This window comes from Glycine max, chromosome 13, assembly GCF_000004515.6.
Source record: "Glycine max cultivar Williams 82 chromosome 13, Glycine_max_v4.0, whole genome shotgun sequence".
NCBI classification, from domain to species: Eukaryota; Viridiplantae; Streptophyta; class Magnoliopsida; order Fabales; family Fabaceae; genus Glycine; species Glycine max.
The window spans coordinates 9,553,789-9,579,153 of NC_038249.2; the positions used below are offsets into that span (position 1 = coordinate 9,553,789).

Here is a 25,365-nt window from a genome sequence, read left to right on the forward strand (position 1 = left end):
TATCAAATAGCATCCTCTACCAAAGGATTAGTCACAATTTCCTTGGAATAACTAGAAGAACTAATGAAGTCCATTGACATTGTTTGACTAGAGTAGATGCTTTGATCATTTTCCATTGTCTCATGTGGATATAGAGAAGGCTTTGGAGGTATTTCCAGGCTTTCAATGTCTCCTTCAAGCATTTCCACTACTTTGTTCATTGAGGGACGATCGCTTGGTTTCAACTGTATACACCAAAGTGAAACAATGATCATCTTTTTTGCTATTTTATTTTCCTCCTCTGTGACACCTTCCATTTCTATATCTGTCTCTTTTCCAAGTTGATTATAAATCCAAAAGGGAAAGTAAAGTTGACTTGAATGATCTGCATGGGGATTTAGGTTCTTCCTCTTACTTGCCATCTCCATCAAAAGCATTCCAAAGCTATAAACATCAGCCTTGTGGGATATTCCTCCAATATTTTTATAAAATAATTCTGGAGCCATATACCCAATTGTCCCTCTTGCCGCTGTCATAGTCACAATGCTATTATCTATTGGATATAGTTTTGCCAATCCAAAGTCAGAGACCTTTGGGGTGAATGTTTCATCAAGAAGGATGTTATGGGGTTTGATATCAAAATGCAAAATTTGCATCTCGCACCCATGATGGAGATAAGCAATCCCACGAGCTACTCCAATTGCTATATTATATATTTTGTCATATGTTAAATGTATATTTCCATCTTTGGTAAAAATAAATTTGTCAAGAGATCCATTGGGCATGAATTCATAAACAAGGGCACGTTTTGAGCCTTCAACACAATATCCAATTAATTGTACTACATTTTGATGATGTATTCTTCCAATTGTTGCAATTTCACTAATAAAGTCTTGGCCGTTACCTTTTGATTTATGTAGCATTTTAATTGCCACAGAAGGCCCACTACGCAACTTTCCCTTGAATACAAAGCCATAGCCTCCTTCACCCAATTTGTCTTTGAAACCTCTAGCCATCTTCTTAATTTCTTTGTATGAGTATCCAATAGGCATCAAGTTATTTTGTTCTAGATAATTTTCAATATTTTCATATGTTGACAAATGCCTTTTTCTCCATTTGTATATCAAAAGCACAATAAAAAATGTCATCCCAAACAAAAACTTGCCTGCCAAGTATGGTAGAATGTAGTGTCCAAAGGCAATAAATATTGAGTCATAGGCACCGATTTCACGTTCAAGTTCTGGGTTTGGCCCATTTATAGTTTCAAACAATCCTGTGAATTAATATCACAAATGTGACGATTATGTTATAACAGATGATAAAGGAAACATGATGACTATCATACAACCTATATGCACAATTTGTTAATATTAGAAGATTGTTAATTATTGGAAGAGTCAAAGACACAAAGTGGTACATACTATCACATAATCAATAGTAATAACAATGTCAAAATATTATAACACATACTAACTCTAGTGAAATGTTTTGCATGGTTAAAATTATCTATAGCATATAAAAATTGAGGAACTCACCTTTTATGACAGCATTAAAAGCTTCTGCAAAAAAAAAAAGGGTTACTTGAGTGAATGGTGTGATAAAGAATCTTTTGATTACAATGTTAATGTGAGATGCAATAAATAAGGTACTTGTTAAAGTAGAATATCAATTTAATTCTTAAAATTGATATTATTATTAGTTGCTATTCATGAGTTAATTTGATATTGAATATTTGCAAGGAAATAGCGCTTTGCCTCCAATTTATGATTCTTTTTGTAGGAATTGTACATATTTATCTTTATTGTGTGATTATATAGAGCAGAAACTCCATTTTTGGGACTTAATGTTGAATCCAGCTCAGTTTCGGGCCAAATAAGAAAAGGTTCAAGCAGCTGATGACTCGTTTAGTGAGGCAGATCCGCTCAGCGTGTGACATCTGCTTAACGAGGCATCCAGTTCACTTAGCAGATGGGAAACCTTAGAAGAGGATAAGTAAGAGATGTGCTCGTCCAACGAGGTCATTGTCTCTTTTCGTGCTTAGTGCGCCCACTCTCGTTTTGCGAAAATTCACTAACTCTCGCTTAACGAGACATGCTTGCTAAGCGAGCCTTCAGAAGCTGAAAGGTCCAAGAGCCTTTAAAACACTGAAGTTGGCGAAAATAAACAACAAGAAGCAATAAAGAGACGAGTGAGGAGCAACAAAGGGTGCTTGGCTTAGGAAAATAGAGAGACTTAGGGTTTAGAGGTCAAAGGAGACATCCTCCATCATCTTCTTCCAATTTCTTTCACCAGAAACAATTTCTTTCTTAGTTTTAAAGTTTTGCTTGTAATGGAAGGCTAAGCCTCTTTGTTGAGGAGATCAACTGAACAATCTTGATGTAATATTCTCACTATCTATTTAATGTTATTTTTCTTTGTTTATTGCTTCTATCTATGTTTATTTTACATGCTTGTGACTTGATCACCCATTTGTATGTGTAGTTAAGCTTTTTAGTATTGGATAATGCTTTAAAACCTTAGAACTTGGTAGAACAAGCTAGAAATTTGTATGTCTAGGAATGAAGTGCAGTGATTTAGTTCATATTATGTTGTAGGATTAAGACAACTCCTTTAGAACAAGTTTGTTGAGGGATCAAGGACAAAGTCTAAAGAGAGCTAGGTTCATTCATGTGAGAAATCATGGTTTGAGTAGTTTCTCAGCATAAGAACACTAAGATAACATTAAATAGAGAAAAATATATTTTAAACATCAAGAGAAATTAAGTAGAACAACCCAACACTGTTAACTTGATAGTTTTCACCTTATATAGCTTTAGATATTGTGTTTATGTTCAAATAGATTTTCTAGTACAGAACTCAGCATTTATCCTGTTTTTAATCCCTATAAGTGTTTACATACTGAATGTACATGGTCTAAGTGAAATAAATTTTCTGAGGATATGATATTTAGTCGTACTGTTTTATATTACTTGTGTAAATCGGTACACTTGCCGATGTTAACAACAATTATCCATCAAATTTGACAAATATCAACCAATTTAGTTGTTGAGGATTTTGCATATCGGTCAATTTCGTTACTAATATTAAGTTGCATGAAGGACCAAATTGATTAGTGGCTATCAATTTCTTTTCTTATAGAAAAGAGAAAAATAAATAGTTATTGCCAAATCTAGCTAGGGATCAATTTGATGTTTAACTTATATTGTTGAATTTATGTTATATTATACTAAGAAATCATATAATAAGTCATTGTTTCAAATGCAAGCCAATGGTTCTATTCGTCTGTATATATGTATTTAATAACTTGCACGTACATATACATACATTTAAGAAGGATGATTCACGGATTAGTAGTAAGGTTTAATAGTAATGCATGCAATCACAATGCAAATAAAATAATTGACAAATGATGATTAAGCAACAAAAAAGAAGAAAAAAATTGAAAGGCATAAAATTATATTATTTATGAATTTTTTTACATTTATATATAATTTTTATAATAATTTTTTTTGTTTTAATTTCTTAAGATACTTATTAACAACCCAAAATAATTTTATACAATCAACCAAATCAACAAATAAAAAAGTATTCTTGATATAACTTTTCAGATGATTATTATAAAAACTTGAATGTATTTTGAGTCCTTATAAAACAAAAAATTAAGGTTATAAAATTCTTACCTTCTGCAGATGTTAGCAGCCTGGACCATGTCCCTATTGACAAAAAAATATATCAGTTTCGGATTTTATCACAACGAGACACAGAGGACTATTAACATATATGTCAAAGTTTATACCTATTATCAGTTTAAAAAGTTTTATCTAAAAAAAAAGTTTTATTTAATCCTTGGGTTCATATAGACACAGGTAAAAAAATAAAACTAATAAATTAATTTTTTGTTTAAAAAATGATTTTATTAATAGGATGAATAAGAAATATAAATTAAAATATAAATACAGACTTTTGAAACCTTGTTTTACCAAATGCAAAAATATATGGTTTAACAGATTAAAGATGGTTCTATTGATGATTTGTAAATATATAATTTTTACAACCTTTAGCACATTGAAGCTGGAACAGCTGTCCCCCCAGGAAATTGCGGCAGGGGCATTGAAGCTTCTGAATGGAAGCGTCAAATGCGCAGTCGGAATAAAAATATCCACACTGATCGCCACAGGCGAAATTGATCCATGAAAGCTCAAATCCATAGAGAAGCGCTCTGTGCATCTGAGTGTATGAAGAATTATTTGTATCCAAACCCCGCCATGATGTGGGAGCAACCAGCTTTACCTCACAACCAACTTCAAAGTCCTTTGCTATTAAGTCACCAGCAATAGCGTATATGTACCCTTTGGAGTGCCACTTGATGCAAGGATCAGTTTCCACATACTTCTCATTGTCAATCACTGCATGCCTACAATTTAAGAAAACTATATGCTGGAAAACGTGCTCCCAAGAATAATCTCGATTTTGTAAGGCTAGGTATGGATACCCTTCATCAATTGCACTGAAATTGGTTGGAGACAAGAAGTAGCGAGGAATGGAGGAGCAATATGGCTGTTGAACACCCGGATCCACCACACGGATTGTGAAATTGTTGTAGTTGATAGCCTGCACATGATATTTTCCAGAGTACAAATATAACACCGTAACATTGTTTTCACAAGCTAGCCAATACCTGTTGACCCCGCAAACTTCTGGGTCGCCTTTTAATCGAAATGGATAAGTTATGTTGGTGATTTTGCCACAGGAAGAAGGGGGGCAAGCATGCTCTTGCTCATTGGTTGCACAAATTTGGTGGACTAGTAATAACAGGAACACCAATAAAGCTCTCTGTCTCCACATGACGCTCAAACTGTTTCTCGCTCACCTTTAAGTGCATAGTGCATACAAAATCAAAGTCGATATTTAAAGAAAAATTGTAAGGTTATTTCTGTCCTAATATCTTTCTTTTTTACTTTTTACGCATCTTAAATTAATCTCAGCATTATTGCATTATGTAAAATTCTGATTGAATCATATTAGAATGAGAAAGATTTAGAGACTATAAGTATAAGACCGTACGATTGATGATATCTTAAAAGAATTAATTGGTATTATCTATACCAACAAAATACATATATTTTTTGATCGTTCATTGTTTAAGAATTTTTGGTTAAACATGTTTGACTTGGAGTAATTATGAAATAAATGATCTTCTTCTATTAAAGAGTCTTGATTAACAAGAATTAATAGAGATAATATTTGGGACTTCATTTGCAAGACACCTTTACTTTGTAGAATTAAATGAAATTGAACCAATAATGCAGCTAATTTTAGTTATTATATATAACACTCAAAGTGATAGTTTTCCGGAGCTTATAGGTTGAAATTGTTGGACTACAGTAAGAGTTTATTAAAATTCTGAAACTTTATTTTTGAATTTTACATACATACGCGATAGGAAAATAAATGTATGCTTATAATTATTGATATTTAAGACATGGACTTAGGGGACCTCATTTTTCCAATATTAAAAGAATGTGTGATTACGTAGACTTTAACTTGTCCCTGAGGGGGTATTAAGTCTTGGAAAAATCAACACGATTTTGAAGAGTTCTTCTAAGGTTTCGGTCAATTTTCACGTGGTTGGGCTTGGAAGGTTTTGATTAATAGTAGAGGTAAACATTAACAGTGATAGCGAGACGTTAGGCTTTTTGAATTTTTGTGAAGAGGATGAGATTTGAAGGATGCAAGATGTGAAAGCTAATGAAACACGGAAGCGTCAAGAATTTGCATAAGCACCGAATCAGTTTTTATTTTTATTTTGGCAAAATTACACTTTGGTTTCCTAGTTTATCTCTAATTTTGGATTTGGTCCCTCTATAATTTAATTTACAAATTTGGTCCCCAGTTTTATAAATCCCTGCAAAATTGGTCTTGGAAGCCAGATTTCGACGTTGACCGTTAACCTCAGACGTTGACTGCCATGTGTGACTGCCACATGTCAATGTCAAGTGTCAATGCCACGTGTCAAAGTCTGAGTGGTTCCCTGTTAATGCTTCATTTTTTGTAGGTAAAATTGTAGTTTTGGTCCCCAGTTTTACTCCAATTTCGATTTTGGTCCCCTTATAATTTAATTTGCATATTTGGTGCCTAAGTTTTATAAATCCCTTTATAAATTCAGCCAAATTTCATTACTGGAGAAGTTGTATTTCAAATTTCAAACAAAAATATCATTGTCATACATAGGCCACTTAAGCAGTCGTATACACATAATACCGCATGGGGGAACAAAAAAAGAGAAAAAAAAAAGTTATTACAGAACCTGTTAAAGTAAGAGATCTGAAAATTTCATACCGAGGTTGGGATTCATGCGCCACTTTCCCAAGTTGAACAATCCCGGAAGTGGGAGAGAGACAAAGAGTGATTTTGTTCTGGGTTCCAAGTGAGTGAAAAACTTACGATGAAAAAGAAGTGCGAGATTTATTAAGACCTACTACCATGTCTCTAGCACTAGTAGCTAAACCATTCAAAAGACCAATTTTATAGGAACAATTTATAAAGGGATATATAAAACTGAGGGACTAAATGTGTGAATTAAACTATAAGGGGACCAAAATCGAAATTGGAGTAAAACTGGGAGACCAAAAGTGCAATTTTACCTACAAAAAATGAAGCCTTTACAGGGAACCACTCAGACGTTGACACGTGGCATTGACACGTGACAGTCAATGTCTGAGGTTAACGGTCAACGTCCAAATCGGGCTTCCAAGACCAATTTTGCAGAGATTTATAAAACTGAGGGACCAAATTTGTGAATTAAATTATAGGAGGACCAAATCCGTAATTGGAGATAAAGTGGGAGACCAATTTTGCCTTTTATTTTTGTAAAGAAGCACCAAATCAATTATCCTGTATGCAGCTAGTGGCACCGAATCAAATTCGCTAGGTCTGTTTTGATTTTTCATGTCTTGGAGGTGTTTTCTAGCTCATATATATATATGGACCAACAATGTTTTTTTTTTCTGAATTGGATTAATAGCTCTTCTCTCTGGGTCAAAAATGACATTTATTTTGTTATAAATTATCTACATATAGTTCATGCATAAACTTATAAGTCATTCACACATTTCCTTGAACAAACTTTAGTTATTGTCACATCCATCATTCATTTGTCTTTGGCTAGACTTTTCTGTAGTATTATGTGTAGAAGGTAAAGGACTGCTTAGATTTAGAGCAATTCCACATACGGGTGAGTAAATGGGCTCGGGCCCATAGACTGGCCCGCAGGGTCCGTGTTTGCGCGAGTAATGGACTAATTTTTTTAAATAGTCCATGGTCATGCAAAAATTTTAGGTTCGTCTCACTTAACCAGCGGAATGTGCAGATTTGATCCGCGAGGTCTACGGGTTGCTCGTAAGTCTGCTTAATCCATGGTTTGAGAATCCCACCAACTACAGTACCTTGAGAATCCTGCTTAATCCAGATCTTTCATTGTTGGCTTATGATATTTTATGCATCCAAATTACAACTGTGGCTTCCGAATCGACATTTAGTATTGGTTCACGGGTGCTTAACAAATATCGAACTAGGCTTCTTGCTGACAACGTGCAAGTCTCGATATGTACTAAAAATTGGTTACTAGGATTTCATAAGCAAGGTAAATAATGTGTAATAATTGTTGTCTTAATTTTAATCACTTAACTTGAGTTGATTCTAATATTTATTAGTGTTTTGAGTTTTAAGAAAAGAAGATGAAGATGTGGAGATGGAGAAAGCTCAAGCTACTTCAAATATGAAATCATTTGTTGTTGGAGATGTTTAAGTTTCATATTTTAGATTTATTGCTTGGATTTTCTTTTGTTAAAACATTATTTATTTTATTGATGTAATTGACTAATTGTTGAGATTTTATTTACATTTGTGTTGAACTTAATTTTGTTGTGTTACATTTTTGTTGAAATTAGAATTCATTTAAAATTAGGCCCACAGACCGGCCCGTTTGATCTGCGGGGTTCACAGGGGCGGGGATGCATCAATTTATTAGGTCCATGTAAGAATGCGAGGTGGGCTGACCCGGTTCGATGCCAATTCTGGCGGACCTTACGCACGGTAGGCCGGTCCGCTTACCCATCCCTAATTCCACACACTATATCCAAAAGTCCAGCACACCTTTTTTGGACTTGTGGACTAGAAAAATCCATTAAAGTCAGTGTTGCGCAACTTAATGCAGGTTTAAATTTAATTTCAAAGAATTTGGTAAGGTCAAGTTTGTGGCAGTATATGTCTGAGTTTCACTTTCTCTATCATAATTCTTTGGGGGAGACAATATTAGAATTTTAGAGGATCCTTATAAAATATCAATATAATCATCAGGAACACATTATGTTAGATTATCAAGAAGAGTTTTAGGAATGTCTGGATCCATAATGTCTGATCAAACAAACGCAGCAGAATCTGAATCCGTAGGTGATTTCTGATCTATGTACTCTTCTTAGGATCTGTTACGGAACATATAATCGGCTAACATCGTAACCAGTGACTTCATGGTTCTTACTCAACCATAACCTCTTTATTCCTTAATAGGACCTTCATAACTCTTCAGATATGGAGAAGAGAAACTATATCCGACGACTCGGTATATTGAGGACCATAACCTAATAGGGTTCTCATTATCCCCTAATGGATCAACAATGACATATGCTCATTTAAGTCCAAATCATTTGACTTAGTTGTCTAATAGGCTCACTTAATTTGATCACATAAAATAAAACCCATTAATAATAAATAGCTAATATAATTGTTTTATAATATTAGCCTACATTAATTATTGGAATAGAAAATTCCAACAATCTCCTACTTGGGCTATATATTGTAACAATTATATCAAAAATCCTTAAGCACGCATTTGTATGCTATTTACCTTTAGACTTCCACCTTAACAACGTAGTTCATCTCATGTATTAATAATAGACTCATTGCGGCTTTCGTCACTACAAAAAATGTAACTAGATCCCAATGGCCATCACATCAGTACACTCAATGACATAGGTCAATATGAATAAGCAACATGAAAATCACATGCAATGTGATCTTAGTCATGCCTATTTCCAACTAGCCCAAACTTTATTCTTTATATAGATCTATCCAAACACAACAAAAATATTGCAAATAAAACAAGCTGATAATGAAATGATAAAATTTAACTTTATTTCTGCAGAAAATCTAAACAACAAAATGTTTGTAAACCATAAGATATAAAACATAAGTAAGAATCCACTAAACTAAAATACTATTAGGAATTAGACCTATATGAACAGTGTGCTCATGAAAAACTTTAAGTGTCATACCTTTAGTTAGTGGATCAGCTAGCATGCAATGGGTTCCTATATGTTCTATAAAAATATGTATTTTCTAAATTCTTTATTTAACAACCAAATACTTTATGTCAACAAATTTTTACTTGGTTAAATCCTTAATTATACCATTAAGATATTTCCCCAATAAACACCTGATGGCTACCTAATGTTGACAACAGGAAAGTTAGTTACAATAATTTAACAATCATAAATTCTAGTATGATGTCGAATAGAAAAATATTAACTCCACCAACACGGTAAAATGTGGATCCTTATGTGAAATGATTGCTATTAAGACATTCCGAAAAAATCAAAGTCAGAATATCCAATGATCTCTAAACTTCTAGACTTTCGATATGAAAACATGTAGTTTCTTGTTCTCTTTAATTAATACATAATGTGCTTTACTACTTTTTAGTGTTGCATATCAAAATTACTTATATATCACCTTAGGACTCCCATAAAAAATTATTTCAAGACAATACAAAAAAAAATAAAGCATTCATGATAAATTGTAATATAATTGTTTTGCAACAATAAGTCATATGATGGTACTGGGATGTCATCAACATATAATACCAAAATAATAAATTTACTCCAACTAAACTTTTAGCATGCACAATCATCAACCAAATTTAACTCAACATCATAAGAGATAATCTTGATGAATTTTGTAATATCATAGACGAGAGACTTGTTTAAAGCATAAATGGATTTCTTTAGTTTACATACCATAGACTTTACATTATCTTAAACAAGGTTTTCTGGTTACACCGCATAAATTGTTTCATCAATGTTTCCATTTAGAAACGTAATCTTTTCATCCATCTATGCAAAACAATTGTCAAAATGATCTACAATGTCATTATAGTCCTAAGAAAGTCTTTCTAAAAAATTAGAGAGAAAGTCTCTTTGTGATCAAGTCTTTTTTCTTGTAAAACTTTTGACGACAAGATAAACTTTATATATTTTAATATTACCCATTGAATCCCTTTCGACTATAGATATTTATCTATAACTTATGGGTTTTACACTTTCAAGAAATTTGATGATATCTCAAATGTCATGTTCAAGCATTGATTTTATTACATCATTTATGACATCAATCCATTTGAGAGTTAGAGCACAACATGACTTGACTAAGGTTAATTAAACCTTCTCAGTTAACCTAATGTTATATTCATGTTCTTAAAGAAATATGACATAATCATATCAAATTACTTGTTTTCTTTCTCTTGTGGATCTTCTTAATGACACTTCTTGAAGTTATTGAGTTCGAACTTTAGGTGATGCTTGAGAGAGAATCTTAGTGTTGTCTTGTTTTTTAATAATGTTAAGAGTAACATCAATATTTAATTACCATATCTTTTTTTGAACAATGGTAAGTACAAAGACTTATCTATTGTCAATAATAGATTATTCGTTAAAGACAACACTCATTATGTTTCTTTCCCCTCCAAATTCAATTTCCTCAAGGAGTCTTGCATTCTCGTATCAAACATGATCCTAAAGTGAGATTGTAAAACTTATACATACGAGAACTTTAAATAAAGATGAATCATTTGTGACAATCATAATAAGCCACCATAAATACATTTATGGTGGTTTCTTCTAATTCCAAGACAAAACCGTTAACAAAGACATTTTTTTGCATGCTTCCTAAATCCACCCACTTAATTCCTATCTCTCAAGCTTTATTCATCCGGGTCAAACCATTCAAAAACTTACTATTCACCCCTAAAACAAGATTTTCACCTATGTAATTATAATCTTATATATATACAAACATCATAGACCATCACGTTATAATTAATTAATTACATATATTTAAATTAAATTAAATTATTCTTGCAATCTAATTAAAATCACTTAACTAGACATTACAAAAAACATAATGTTACTATAATAATTTATTTTAACTAATAAATATAGATAGATAGTAAAGATTAATATAGTACGTAGGAGTCTTTTTTTATTCATTAATTCGGTTTTTATAATATGCTTTGTATCCAATAATAATTAAAAAAATTAAAAGGAATTTATTTAATATATTAAGCTAAATTTATTATTTTTTTTAAAAAAACTAAATTTATTAAATTTATGAATAGTTACTTTTATTTAATAACATTCATGATTTTTTTTAAATATCTTTATGAATTAATATTTCCATAAAATATTATATATATATATTCAAAATTTTATTAGAAATATTTTTTAAAAATTGTATATTGAATATCATTAATGCGTGTAATTAAATTCTTTTTTCAATATAATCAGGTATGTTAAATTTGATTATGTCTAATTAACAACTTTATATGAATCTGATTTCCTAATATACATTATAAACTTAATTTTAATTTTTGAAATTACAAAATTAATATATTAATGTAACCAATTTAACAATTCATTTTTTACTTCATTAAACACAATTAGCTTTATATATTATTAAATTAATTTAAAATTGATAAAACAATATCTTTGTTAGATTTGTTTGAATTAAATCAAAATCATTTAAATAATATTTGATTATACTTAAAGTTCATTATATGACATGGCAAAAGTAGCTACATGTCAATAAATAAATGCATGAATTATCAATAGGTGTGGGTTATTTATAATCTACACTGAAGTAATTCCCAAATATTAAATTTCTTAACACTATTATAGAACCCATTGATGTACATATGAGAGCCCTACTTTTAGTTAATTGAACTAATTTTCTAATTATTCAGGAAAATCGGATGAAAATTTTCAAAATACTAATTCTCAAGGATACATGTGTAATACTAAGTACTGTTTAGTTTCGATTTTTAATACTTTGTCTGGACGAGGCCTAAGAAATGATAAAATAAATTATTTGTTCCTAGAAAACCACATAACAGGATGAGATAGTAAAAATAGCAAGAGAGGTTTAAAAATTCTTTTCAAGTCATACAAATGTGCTTAAAGTAATAATTTTAAAATCCTAATAATACTAATTAGAATTAAAACCCTACAAAAAATTAATAGCACGGGGCGGGGTGTACTTCCCCGTGTTATTATTATTTTGAAGGCACGAGGTTTTATAGGCATGGCACCCGCACGAGGCGGGGTGTACTTTCCCGCTCCCCGTCCCTGAACCTTACCCTACTCTCCGTCTCTGCTCCCCGTGCTGAGGGTATTTTTTGCCCCGTTCCCGTTCCCCGGCTCCCCGCGGGGACCCCATTTTACATTAAAAATGTCAAAAATTATAATTTTTTTTTGTTTTATCTCAATTTTTCAACAATAATAAATTTAAGGTTTAATTCTAAGTTTAAAACATGACGAAAAATACCAAAATAAATCAATAATAATAGTAATAAAATCAAACAAGCATAAAAGCATCCAAGAAATATCCAAGTACACATTAATGTTATAGTATTACACAATAAAAATTATAAAACTAGCATAACATTACAAGTCTTTATACAATAAATTAATATCATCATACTGAATCAAGTCTTCATACTTCCATCCAAGTGCAATGAAGCATCTTCAACATCATACCTACACAATGAAACATGTAAAGATGTGTTTAGAAAATATAAAAAAGTCATGAATTAATATAATAAAATTTTCATACCGTCGACGTTGTGTCTGCATCGTCTTTGTGACTTGTGAGATATATATATATATATATATATATATATATATATATATATATATATATATATATATATATATATATATATATATATATATATATATATATATATAGATAGAGAGCGCGGCCAGCGCGATATACCCCTGTGTGTCCACAGCATATATCTCTGTGTGTGTCTCTATATTTATATATATATATGTATGTGTATGTGTGTGTGTGTGTGTGTGTGTGTGTGTGTGTGTGTGTGCGAGTATATGACACACACAGAGCCCATTCCCTAGCCTTTGGGTAGAAATTATTATGCTAAAAACTTACAAGCAACCACATTACACCATTCAAGTAGAAATCCAGGTTTATATCCAAGATTACATATCAGGGGAAACTTTTGAACAAAAATCTTTAAATTTTTGGTAACCCCATTTTTTTTATACTTTGAAAGATAAAACAATAGGCAATCTTTTAGATAAAATAAATATTACAGATGAACAGGTGTTCAAGACAATAAGGTGGATACAAATACATAACTACTATGCATTATCAAATAGCATCCTCTACCAAAGGATTAGTCACAATTTCCTTGGAATAACTAGAAGAACTAATGAAGTCTGTTGACATTGTTTGACTAGAGTAGATGCTTTGATCATTTTCCATTGTCTCATGTGGATATAGAGAAGGCTTTGGAGGTATTTCCAGGCTTTCAATGTCTCCTTCAAGCATTTCCACTACTTTGTTCATTGAGGGACGATCGCTTGGTTTCAACTGTACACACCAAAGTGAAACAATGATCATCTTTTTTGCTATTTTATTTTCCTCCTCTGTGACACCTTCCATTTCTATATCTGTCTCTTTTCCAAGTTGATTATAAATCCAAAAGGGAAAGTAAAGTCGACTTGAATGATCTGCATGGGGATTTAGGTTCTTCCTCTTACTTGCCATCTCTATCAAAAGCATCCCAAAGCTATAAACATCAGCCTTGTGGGATATTCCTCCAATATTTTTATAAAATAATTCTAGAGCCATATACCCAATTGTTCCTCTTGCCGTTGCCATAGTCACAATGCTATTATCTATTGGATATAGTTTTGCCAATCCAAAGTCAGAGACCTTTGGGGTGAATGTTTCATCAAGAAGGATGTTATGGGGTTTGATATCAAAATGCAAAATTTGCATCTCGCACCCATGATGGAGATAAGCAATCCCACGAGCTACTCCAATTGCTATATTATATATTTTGTCATATGTTAAATATATATTTCCATCTTTGGTAAAAATAAATTTTTCAAGTGATCCATTGGGCATGAATTCATAAACAAGGGCACGTTTTAAGCCTTCAACACAATTTCCAATTAATTGTACTACATTGTGAAGATGTATTCTTCCAATTGTTGCAATTTCACTAATAAAGTATTGGCCGCTACCTTTTGCTTTATGTAGCATTTTAATTGCCACAGAAGCCCACTACGCAACTTCCCCTTGAATACAAAGCCATAGCCTCCTTCACCCAATATGTCTTTGAAACCTCTAGCCATCTTCTTAATTTCTTTGTATGAGTATCCAATAGGCATCAAGTTATTTTGTTCTAGATAATTTTCAATATTTTCATATATATATGGACAAATGCCTTTTTCTCCATTTGTATATCAAAAGAACAATAGACAATGTCATCCCAAACAAAAACTTGCCTGCCAAGAATGGTAGAATGTAGTGTCCAAAGGTAATAAATATTGAGTCATACGCATCATATTTACGTTCAAGTTTTGGGTTTGGTCCTCTTATAGTTTCCGAAAATCCTGTGAATTAATATCACAAATGTGACTATTATGTTATAACGGATGATAAATGAAAAAAAAAATGACTATCATACAACATGTATGCATAATCTGTTAATATTAGAAGATTCTTAATTATTGGAAGAGTCAAAGTCACAAAGTGGTACATACCATCATATAATCAATAGTAATAATAATGTCAAACTATTATAACACATACTAACTCTAGTGAAATGTTTTGCATGGTTAATATTATGTGCAGCATATAAAAAATAGAGGAACTCACCTATTATGACAGCAAAAATGGCTTATGCAAAAAAAGAAAGAAAAGGTTTACTTGAGTGAATAGTGTGATAAAGAATCGTTTGATTACAATGTTAGTGTGAGGATTTTGCAAATAAAGAATCTTAAAATTTCTATTATCCATCAAATTTGACAAATATCAACCAATTTAGTTGTTGAGGATTTTGCATATCAGTCAGTTTTCGTTACTAATATTAAGTTGCATAAAGGACCAAATTGATTAGTGGTTATCAATTTCTTTAGTTATAGAAAGGAGAAAAACAAATAGTTACTGTCAAATCTAGCTAGGTATAAATTTGATGTTTAACTTATATTGTTGAATTATTTTATATTATACTAAGAAATCATATAAGTCATTGTTTCAAATGCAAGCCAATGGTTCTATTAGTCTGTATGTATTAAATAACTTGCACGTACTGTTGAGGTGTTTGGCAAGTGTACCAATTCGCTCTAAGTAGTAATTCTCGGAAGTCCGAGTATCGTTTCCACAGGAATTTTATTGCACTTTATTGAATACTCTTCAATTTGTAAGTGAGAAGTAAAGAGTAAAAAGCCAGAATAAATGCAAGGGTAAATTGCTACTACTAGATCAAACAATTTAAAAAGATAATTAATGAAGATGAAGATGCTAAGACCGGACAAACCTAATTGGCCTACGATGCATGAGATTATGATGTTCATTACCAATGCAATTGAACTAGTTCTACCCACATCTGTTAATTTTACTTGCCCCTGATGCCTCACGATGATAAGCCTATTTTAACTACCTATCTCCAAAATGCCTTTGTGAATACTCAATAATTAAAATGCATTAAGGTTGAATTATAGATGTTTCTAAATGCATGGGCATTGGGCCATCATTCTATGCCTAGCAATGCTAACCCAATGATTCTTTTCTTTATTTGTTCTATTAGGTGTTACCCTTTCCTAAGCGTGTAACCCCTAAAAACTGATGCATGCATTGCCTCTTAAACCCTTATTAGGAAATACCCTTTCCCGAGCGAATAAAACCCAAAAAAATTTAAGACATAAATGCAAGATAAAAAGAAAAGAATTAGAAAATAAAACCTGGAAGGAATTCTCTTTGCATTGATAACTCTTGAAGTACACCATACATCGTTGGCTTTTTAGGCCTGCCAGGCCCTAGCTAGGGGAGTAGCCGCTCATGGCCATTGAGGGGCTTTACAACTGAGGGGTGAAAGAAAGAATGGATAGGAAAAATAAAGAATATAGAGAGAAAGGAAGAGCTTAGGCTTGGAATGTTAAGAGAAGTACTCTGAGGCGAGGTGTGTGATTCCTCCTGGACTGACTCTCTATTTATAGCTGCTAAAATGGGCTTTGGGCTTTCGTAGGCGTGCTTAGCGCGACACCTCACGTTTAGCACGTTTAGATCGTGCGCTTAGCGCGTGCTGCAGGCTTAGCATGTGCTTTTATTGGATCGCGCACTTGGCGTGTGGTTCGTGCTTAGCGCGAGTAACGGATCCTGCGTCTTCGTGCTTAACACCTCACTTAGCGCCTGTGCTGCCGTGCCCGCTTAGCGCCCGTACTGGACTGGGTCTGCTTCCAACTTTCTTCTTTTCTTTAGCATTTCTCTTGCTTTTTGCTTATTACACCTTCAACCTTCAATCTGCAGCCAAAAATCTAAACTTTATCAATTCTTAGCTTTTTAATTAAAATAACTGCTAAATAATTAATTTTAAGCCAAAATTTGCATGATTTTCTATTATTAATTCATAATTATTTAGCAGTTATCAAAATTCCCTAAATTAAACTTTGCTTGTCCCCAAGCAAATAAATTCTCAAGCAATTTCTAATTGTTCCAACACTGTCAATGGCTGCAGTTCTTCAATTCCTTGACTGGTTCTTTCTGCATTTGGCATAATCTTAAAATGAAAGCACAAAAAACACAAGAGCTGAATCGGTTAATTATCTGGAATTCAATCAAGTTTGGCTTGCCTTACTTTCCTCTCAAGGCTGGTGTTTCCCTCTACTCATAAGTGTCTGGTTTAGTGTTTGCAATCTAACAACCTGCAAGTAAGATTCCAGAGATTTGCATTTCATCTCTGTTAAGGTTATCTTTAATTACCTTTGGCGGATCACTAAGGACTTTATTGGCTTGTATCGGGGCCTGGCTATCAAAAAAAAAAAATCATGGTTTTTCTTGGAAATTCAAACTTAGGATTATAAGAGAGCAAAATTTCAATTCTACCTAGGCCTTTTACTTAGCCCTTTTATTTCTCCACAACACTTTTCCTTTGACACCTCTCTTTATTTTATTTTATTTTGCCCTTTTAAAAGTTTTTTTTTAAAAAAACCTGGAAGGAATTGGGCTTATAATTTGCAAAAGGTGTCTTACTGTATGCTATTCTATTATCTTGGCCACTTATCCTTTCATCCCCAAATCCCCCAAATTAAGACCTTTATAACCCCTTTTTTTGCTCTCTTAAAATCCTAAAAAGGGTCAAGACTATCAATTTTTGGCTCAAGGGTCAATTCAAAATAATCTATTGGCTCAACATGGGTGCAAAGGGTAGAATTATGTTGGGTTGGCTTTTTGGCTAAGTAGCTAAACGAAACAAACATGGCCTTGATCATATCCATCTTAAGTAACTAATCTAACAGTCTAAGAATGACGCAAAACTAGGAACTTAAGAATAGGCGTTTTCTCTCACAATTAAGTTCACACTCTCACCAGGACTAAGTAAGTATTCGGCGTACCAGGTATGACCATGTTCCATCAAGCTAACCTTTTCCACTCTATGCGGTTCATGTTCCATTTCTTGACCTGACTTTTGCTTCCAGAACCAGTGTTTCTCCAATGATCAGTAGCATCTCAAGTGTTGGACCTTTCAAAACAAGCTAAAGAATTATGACTTCTCAAGTTATCATGCAATTATTACTCAGAAAACACATACTGAATTCTAATATTATTACTACTACTTTTTAAGTTCCAAACAGACTACATTAAAAATAAAGACATAAAAACATAAAACATCAAAACATAAACTAAGATCCTGTGCTGCCTCCGCCCGAAATCTGCCCATGGGCCCCAATCTGCTGCTGCCAAATCAACAATAATGTCGTCATCAACTACAGCATCTCCCGAGCCAGCTCCAGATGGCTCTTCCCCCCTATCAGTAAAGGGTTGGGCTCTTGGTCATGCGACCTACTGAATATAGGCCTTTGGAGTTGTGAGGGGCGGATCCATCTTCATATGTAAGGACAATCGATGCAGGTCTTGAATAATGATTTGCTGGCCCTGATACAGGGACCTGAGCATCTGTCCATGCATATGTAGGGGTGCTGAAGTGGATGCAAGTGGAGGGATCGATCCCTGAGAGGAAGGCTGAGAAGGAGGTTGAGGAGGAAGAGGAGCCTCTGATGCTGATGCTGGGGCTCTGGTGCATGCTGTAGAAGCAAGCTTCATGATGATGAATCAAGTTGATTCAAGTAGTTTTGATGATGACAAAGATGATGACAAAAAGCCCAAAGAATGATTTCAAGATTGAGTCAACAAGTTCAAGATCAATATTAATTTCAATTTTCATGAGAAGAAATCAAGAAGATTCAAGAATCAAGAGAAGTTTGATTTCAAGATTCAAGAGAAGATGAATTCAAGATTCAAGAGAAGAAATCAAGAAGATTTCACAAGGGAAGTATTGAAAAGATTTTTCAAAAAAAAAAACATAGCACAGTTTTGTTTTTCAAAAGAGTTTTTCTCAAAATTTTCTAAGTTACTAGAGTTTTTACCCCCTGGTAATCGATTACCAGTTTCCTGTAATCGATTACCAGTGGCAAAGTTTGATTTCAAAAGCTTTTAACTGGATTTGCAACGTTCCAATTGTTTTTTGAATGGTGTAATCGATTTCAATATATTGGTAATCAATTACCAGTGTATCTGAACGTTGAAATTCAAATTAAATTGTGAAGAGTCACATCTTTTCATAAAATGCTTTGTGTAATCGATTACATGGTTTTGGTAATCGATTACTAGTGACAAGTTTTGTATAAAAATCAAGAGATTTAACTCTTCCAATGGTTTTCTCAAGGTTATAACTCTTCCAATGGTTTTCTTGACTAGACATGAAGAGTCTATAAAAGTAAGACCTTGACTTGCATTTTAAGTACTTGATATAACTTTTCATATATACTTTTGAACGTCTTCTTGAACTTCCTTTGCCAAAAGCTTTCTAAGTTTTCTGGTTTCCAAAACTTGTTCTTTCACAGAAAACAAAAGTGTGTTATATCTTTTCATTCTCTTCTTCCTTTGCCAAAAAGAATTCGACAAGGACTAACTGCCTGAATTCTTTTTGTGTCTCTCTTCTCCCTTTTCCAAAAGAACAAAGGACTAACCGCCTAAATTATTTTGTGTCTCCCTTCTCCCTTTTCAAAGAATTCAAAACGACACAATCTGAGAATTCTTTTGATTCTTCTGTTTCCCTTAAACAAAAGATTTCAAAGGACTAACCGCCTGATATATCTTTTGTTTTCCCTTCACAAAGTTTCAAAGGACTAACTGCCTCAAAACTTTGTCTTAACACATTGGAGGGTACATCCTTTGTGGTACAAGTAGAGGGTACATCTACTTGGGTTGTTGTAACTGAGAACAAGAAAGGGTACATCTCTTGTGGATCATTTCAAGTGGAGGGTACACCCACTTGGTTGTTCAAAGAGAACAAGGGAGGGTACATCCCTTGTGGATCTTTGCTTGTAAAGGTTTTTACAAGGTTGAAAGAAATCTCAAGGACCGCAGGTCGATTGGGGACTGGATGTAGGCACGGGTTGTTACCGAACCAGTATAAAATTCTTGTGTTTGTCTTCTTCTTCCCTATACTCTTTAATTTCCGCTGTGCACTTTAATTATCGCTTTTACTTTTGGTTAAGTTTCTTTTTCTATTCTTTATTTTCTTAACTTTGTAGTAAAAGCCTAATTAAATCTAGTAACATTAAGAATGATAAATTTTTAATTAGTCAAGGCACATTAATAATTAATTCAACCCCTCTTCTTAATTATTCCAAGGCCATTTGATCCAACACATGCACGACGGACCCCTGAAAATGTGATAGAGGGGTCTGCGGGGTTCCAGCAATTCTTCCGAATATAAGCAAGGTTGATCACAGGACTGAGTGACTCAAAAATTAGGGTATCGGAGACAACCCTCTGAATGTCACACAGCGCTGAGATCAGTGCTGGAAACCCGAGCTTGGAAGTGCTGGACTAGACGATCTGGCTGATCTGCCGAGAAATGAGGTTGCCCAGGTCCAGGTCCATCTTTATCACCAAGCCATATATGGAGTCGGGCCCTGTCAACATTAATATTAGAAGTGTGAGAAGTAGGAGCAAGATTAAAATACGAAAGGACACTCCATGTTTGAGCGAGTGTCGTCAGGTCCTTCCGCAGCAACTTCCAAGGGGCACCATCCATATTCAGCACAAAACGCCCCCTTGGTGTACACAAGGTGGAAAGGATGGCGTCGTGATCGGGAGGAGTGTGGAGGTACTGGGAGTAAGCTGGGTACTCCTCCCCATCTACCAGGATGAACGGGGTGTCAAGGAAGTCATTAATCATCTTAGCATCAAACCTGACCATATAAGTTGGAGTAGAACTCCTTCACCAGAGCGATGTCAATCCTCTTCTCTGGAAGCCTGGTCAAGACTTGGTCCCATCGACGCCTCTGGAGCTCCTGAAGGAACTCGTCAAACATCCTGGGTGCGAGCTCTACATTCCTCTCCGAAAGAATGTTCCGGAGCTGAATGTTGTCCTAGTATCTATGCTGGATGCTTCCCCAGGTGTGGGCACAGCTCGACGTTTGCTGGAAGCCGTCTGAAAAGAAAAAGAAAAACAAAAAAAAGAAGAAACAGACTGCAGTTAGTAAACAGAGGGGGATGCAAAAAGAAATTCAGAAAGTGTGAATAGTAAGCAAGGGGTGCAAAAAGTAAAGCACGAGGTTGATGGGCCCTAAGGCCCAGCCTCGTGCTTAGTGCCTTCTTCCTGGTGGTGTTGGCACGCGCTTAGCGCAACTGGTACGCGCTTAGTGCATTCACTGAGATTCATGAGCACGCTTAGCGCGACGGTGCCGGTTAAGCGCGTGTTGCATTTTCATATCCTATCTGCTGCAAGCTTAACGCACTCTTCTTTCTTCTTTCCCATGTTGCCTGTTCCCGCTAAGCCTCTGTGTAGGGCTTAGCGTGATGGTACCTACAAATCATTGTGGCAACAGTCCAGATTCCAAATCTTACCTCTTTTCGTGAAAAACTGAGTGAAAGGCATAGGAACGTGAGTAGGCTTTTGGAAAATGAAGAGAAAAAAGAGTAAAGGGAGTGGAAGTGTAAAAGAGAAGAAAGGAAATGAGCTGAGGTGGCTAAAAATTTTAAAGGCACCAAAGGCAGATGAGGGGTTGGGCAGCTTCAAAAACTGTCCAGCAATTTATGGTTTGCGTGCTTAGCGCGTAGGTGGCCGCTAAGCGCACCAAGGGAAGCATCCCTTGGTTTTCCCTCAATATTTTAAAATTTTAAAATTGAAAATGTACCTGGGCGCTTAGCGCCTAGATGCACGCTAAGCGTGTGACTTCGTGTAGCCCACTCCTTTTCTGCTGTTTGCACCCCTACTGTTGTTGACTTCACCTGCTGGACTTTTACTGATTGCACCTCCTATTTGCTATTTGCACCTGTTGGGCTTTTTTTTTTTATTAAAAGAAGACTACATTTGTACAAAAATACATTGGGTTGCCTCCCAACCAGTGCTCAGTTTAATGTCTTCAACTAGACACTAGGCTTTCTTCAAGGATCATTCAAGTAGATAATGGTCGTCAATCTCTCTAATTGCCCTTCGTTATAAATCTTTAAGCGCTGTCCATTGACGATCCATTTCTTCTCAAAATTCTCTTCTCTAGGGTCCACCAATTATACTGGTCCATGAGGTCTGACTTTTTTTTATTATAAACGGCCCTGACCACTTAGACTTCAACTTACCTGGGAACAACCTTAGCCTTGAGTTAAAGAGTAATACATGCTGCCCTAGCTGGAATTCTTTCCTTTGTAGCTTCTTGTCATGATATGCCTTCATTTTTTGCTTGTAGATTATGGATGACTCGTAGGCATTTAGTCTCATTTCTTCCAATTCCAGCAACTGTAGTTTCTTCTTTTCTCCGCATGTGTTGTTATCAAAGTTGAGCAATTTGAGAGCCCAATATGCTTTATGCTCCAGCTCCATTGGTAAATGACATGCCTTCTCATACACTAGCTGAAATGGTGATAAGCTGATGGAAGTCTTGAATGCTGTCCTGTAGGCCCAGAGAGTATCGTCGAGCTTCAAGGCCCAATCCTTTCTTGATGATGCAACTGTCTTCTCCAGGATTTGCTTGAGCTCTTTGTTAGAAATTTTCGCCTGGCCGTTCGTTTGAGGGTGATAAGGTGTGGCCACCTTATGTCTTACATTATAGTGCTCCAGGACTTTCTTCAACTGATTGTTGCAGAAGTGCGTTCCCCCATCACTAATCAAGGCTCGTGGGACTTCAAAATGGGAAAAAAATGTTCTTCTTTAGAAATTTTATCATTACCCTGGCATCGTCTTTTGGAGTGGCTATGGCTTCCACCCATTTGGAGACGTAATCCACGGCTACCAGGATATAGACATTCCCGTATGAAGAAGGAAGAGGCCCCATGAAGTCTATGCCCCAACAGTCAAAGATCTCTACCTCCATGATGTTCTGCAAAGGCATCTCATTCCTTCGCGAAATCCCCCCTGTTCTCTGGCCTTTATCACAACAACGCACAAACTCGTAAGCATCTTTAAAAATAGAGGGCCAGAAAAAACCTGATTGTAACACTTTTGCTGCTGTTTTGTCCCCACCGTGGTGTCTGCCATAGGGTGAACTGTGGCAGTGCCAAAGAATGCTCCGTGCTTTCTCCTTTGTGACGCATCTCCTCAATAGATTATCAACCCCTGCCCTGAACAAATGAGGATCATCCCACACATAGAAGTATGCGTCATGCAAGAATTTCTTCCTCTGACTCCAACTAAATTCTTCTAGAATGATTCCCGTGGCTTTGTAGTTAGCCATATCTGCAAACCAAGGTCTGGTGGCAACCTACAAAAGAAACTCATCAGGAAATTCCCTTTTTACCTCTGGTTTTTCCTTGGTGACTTCTTCATTCTTTAACCGGGACAAATGATCGACTACCACATTCTCGGATCCTTTCTTGTCCTTGATGATGATGTCAAATTCTTGTATCAGTAGGACCCATCTAATCAACCTCGGCTTTGAGTCTGTCAAGGCGAGCAGGTGCTTGATGGCAGCATGATCTATGAAAATGGTGACCCTCGACCCTATCAAATAAGACCTGAATTTCTCCAAGGCAAAGGCAATGGCTAACATCTCTTTTTCTGTGGTCGCATAATTCAATTGTGCTTCGTTAAGGACCTTGCTAGCATAATAGATGGCGTGAAATACCTTGGCGTGCCTCTGTCCCAAAACTGCTCCTACTGCATAATCATTGGCATCACACATTAATTCAAAATCTTTACTCCAGTCTGGTGCAATCATTACTGGTGCAGTGGTGAGCTTATTCTTCAGTGTCTGAAATGCTGCTGAACATTCTTCATCAAACTTAAAAACCACGTCCTTATTCAGCAGATTGCTTAAGGGTCTGACAATCTTCGAGAAGTTCTTGATGAACCTCCTGTAGAAACCTACATTCCCTAAGAAACTTCTGACGCCTTTAACATTCAGTGGTGGCGGCAACTTCTCAATGACGTCTATCTTTGCCCGATCAACCTCAATCCCTCTAGCTGAGATCTTGTGGCCCAGGACTATGCCCTCTCGAACCATGAAATGACACTTTTCCCAGTTTAGTACCAAGTTAGTCTCCACGCACCTCTGTAGTACCATCTCTAGGTTCCTTAAGCAGTTGTCAAATGAGGGTCCAAAAACTGAGAAGTCATCCATAAATACTTCAATGCTCTTCTCCACCATGTTTGAAAAAATGGCTAGCATGCACCTCTGGAATGTGGCTGGTGCGTTACATAACCCGAATGACACCCTTCTGTAAGCAAAGATGCCAAAGGGGCATGTAAAGGCTGTCTTCTCTTGATCCCTGGGGTCCACCGCGATCTGGCTGTATCCTGAGTATCCGTCCTAGAAACACTAATATGCCTGCCCTGCAAGCCTCTCCAGCATCTGATCCATGAAAGGTAAGGGGAAATGGTCCTTCCGTGTGACTTCATTCAACTTGCGGTAGTCGATACACATTGATGCAAGCTCCATGGGAGCTTGTAGGCCTAGGATCTTCTTCATCAATGGATTCCTTTGCTTCTTGGAAGATAAATGGCAGCGGAATGGGGAAGGAAGAGAGAGAGGAGACGCCACTTCAAGGAGAAGATGAGTCTAGAAGAAGCTCACCACCATAGGAGGCCATGGATAAGAGCTTGGAGGAAGAAGGAGAAGAATGAAGGAAGAGGGAGAGAAGAGCACGAAATTTTGTGCTCTAAATGAGCTTTGAAATCTGAAGTTTAATATTCAAATGTTCAAAGTTGAAAAAAATGCACACACATGACCTCTATTTATAGCCTAAGTGTCACACAAAATTGGAGGGAAATTCAAATTTCACTTGAATTTGAAATTGAATTTGTGGAGCCAAAATTTCACTAATTATGATTAGTGAATTTTAGTTATGGTTCAGCCCACTAATCCAAGATCAATTCCAAGATTCTCCACTAAGTGTGCTTAGGTGTCATGAGGCATGAAAAGCATGAAGGACATGCACAAAGTGTGACTATATGATGTGGCAATGGGGTGTAGTAAGCAAATGGTCACCTCCCCCTCTAAAATTTAATTGGATTGGGCTTCTACCAATTCAATTAAATTTATTTCCAACCACACACATCAAATATCCACTTAGTGCATGCGAAATTACAAAACTACCCCTAATACAAAAACTAGTCTAGGTGCCCTAAAATACAAGGGCTGAAAAATCCTATATTTCTAAGGTACCCTACCTACATTATGGAGCCCTAAATACAAGGCTCACAAATAATGAAACCTTAATATAATATTTACAAAGATAAGTGGGCTCGTACTTAGCCCATGGGCCCGAAATCTACCCTAAGGCTCATAAGAACCCTAGGGCCTTCTCTTGCATCTCTGGCCCAATCTACTTGGAGTTTTTCTATCCAATGCCCTTGCGGGGTAGGATTGCATCACACATCCGCCAACAAGTGACAATTCGTGTAGGTATCAAGTTATTCCTCTCATTTCGTACGACTGTCATTCCGCCTTTCTTAGGAACCACCTGTACTGGGCTTACCCAAGCACTGTTAGAGATGAGGTATATGAGCCCAGCCTCCAAAAG

The 25,365-nt window shown here is 35.3% G+C and overlaps 1 protein-coding gene and 1 pseudogene across 1 annotated transcript; both read right to left on the reverse strand.

Moving 5' to 3' along the window:
* Nucleotides 1-2: 2 nt before the first annotated feature.
* LOC100305367 (stress-induced receptor-like kinase) lies at nucleotides 3-4,824 on the reverse strand. Its single transcript, NM_001251183.1, has 4 exons — nucleotides 4,035-4,824; nucleotides 3,660-3,692; nucleotides 1,515-1,538; nucleotides 3-1,252 (listed from the first exon to the last, which is right to left on the reverse strand). The coding sequence occupies exons 1-4, from the start codon at nucleotides 4,822-4,824 to the stop codon at nucleotides 3-5; spliced, it is 2,097 nt and encodes a 698-aa protein (NP_001238112.1).
* An 8,578-nt stretch (nucleotides 4,825-13,402) lies between these two features.
* LOC100793077 (rust resistance kinase Lr10-like) lies at nucleotides 13,403-17,791 on the reverse strand (annotated as a pseudogene).
* Between the last annotated feature and the right edge of the window lie 7,574 nt (nucleotides 17,792-25,365).

Bases quoted from the DNA above. Each gene is read 5' to 3' on its own strand.
- LOC100305367 (NM_001251183.1), bottom strand. From the start codon at position 4,824: ATGTGGAGACAGAGAGCTTTATTGGTGTTCCTGTTATTACTAGTCCAC. The intron at 3,693-4,034 runs GTTGTAAAAATT...TTTTGTCAATAG, and splicing joins CCAGCTTCAATGTGCTAAAG to GGACATGGTCCAGGCTGCTA. The intron at 1,539-3,659 runs GTAAGAATTTTA...TTTTTTTTGCAG, and splicing joins GCTGCTAACATCTGCAGAAG to AAGCTTTTAATGCTGTCATA.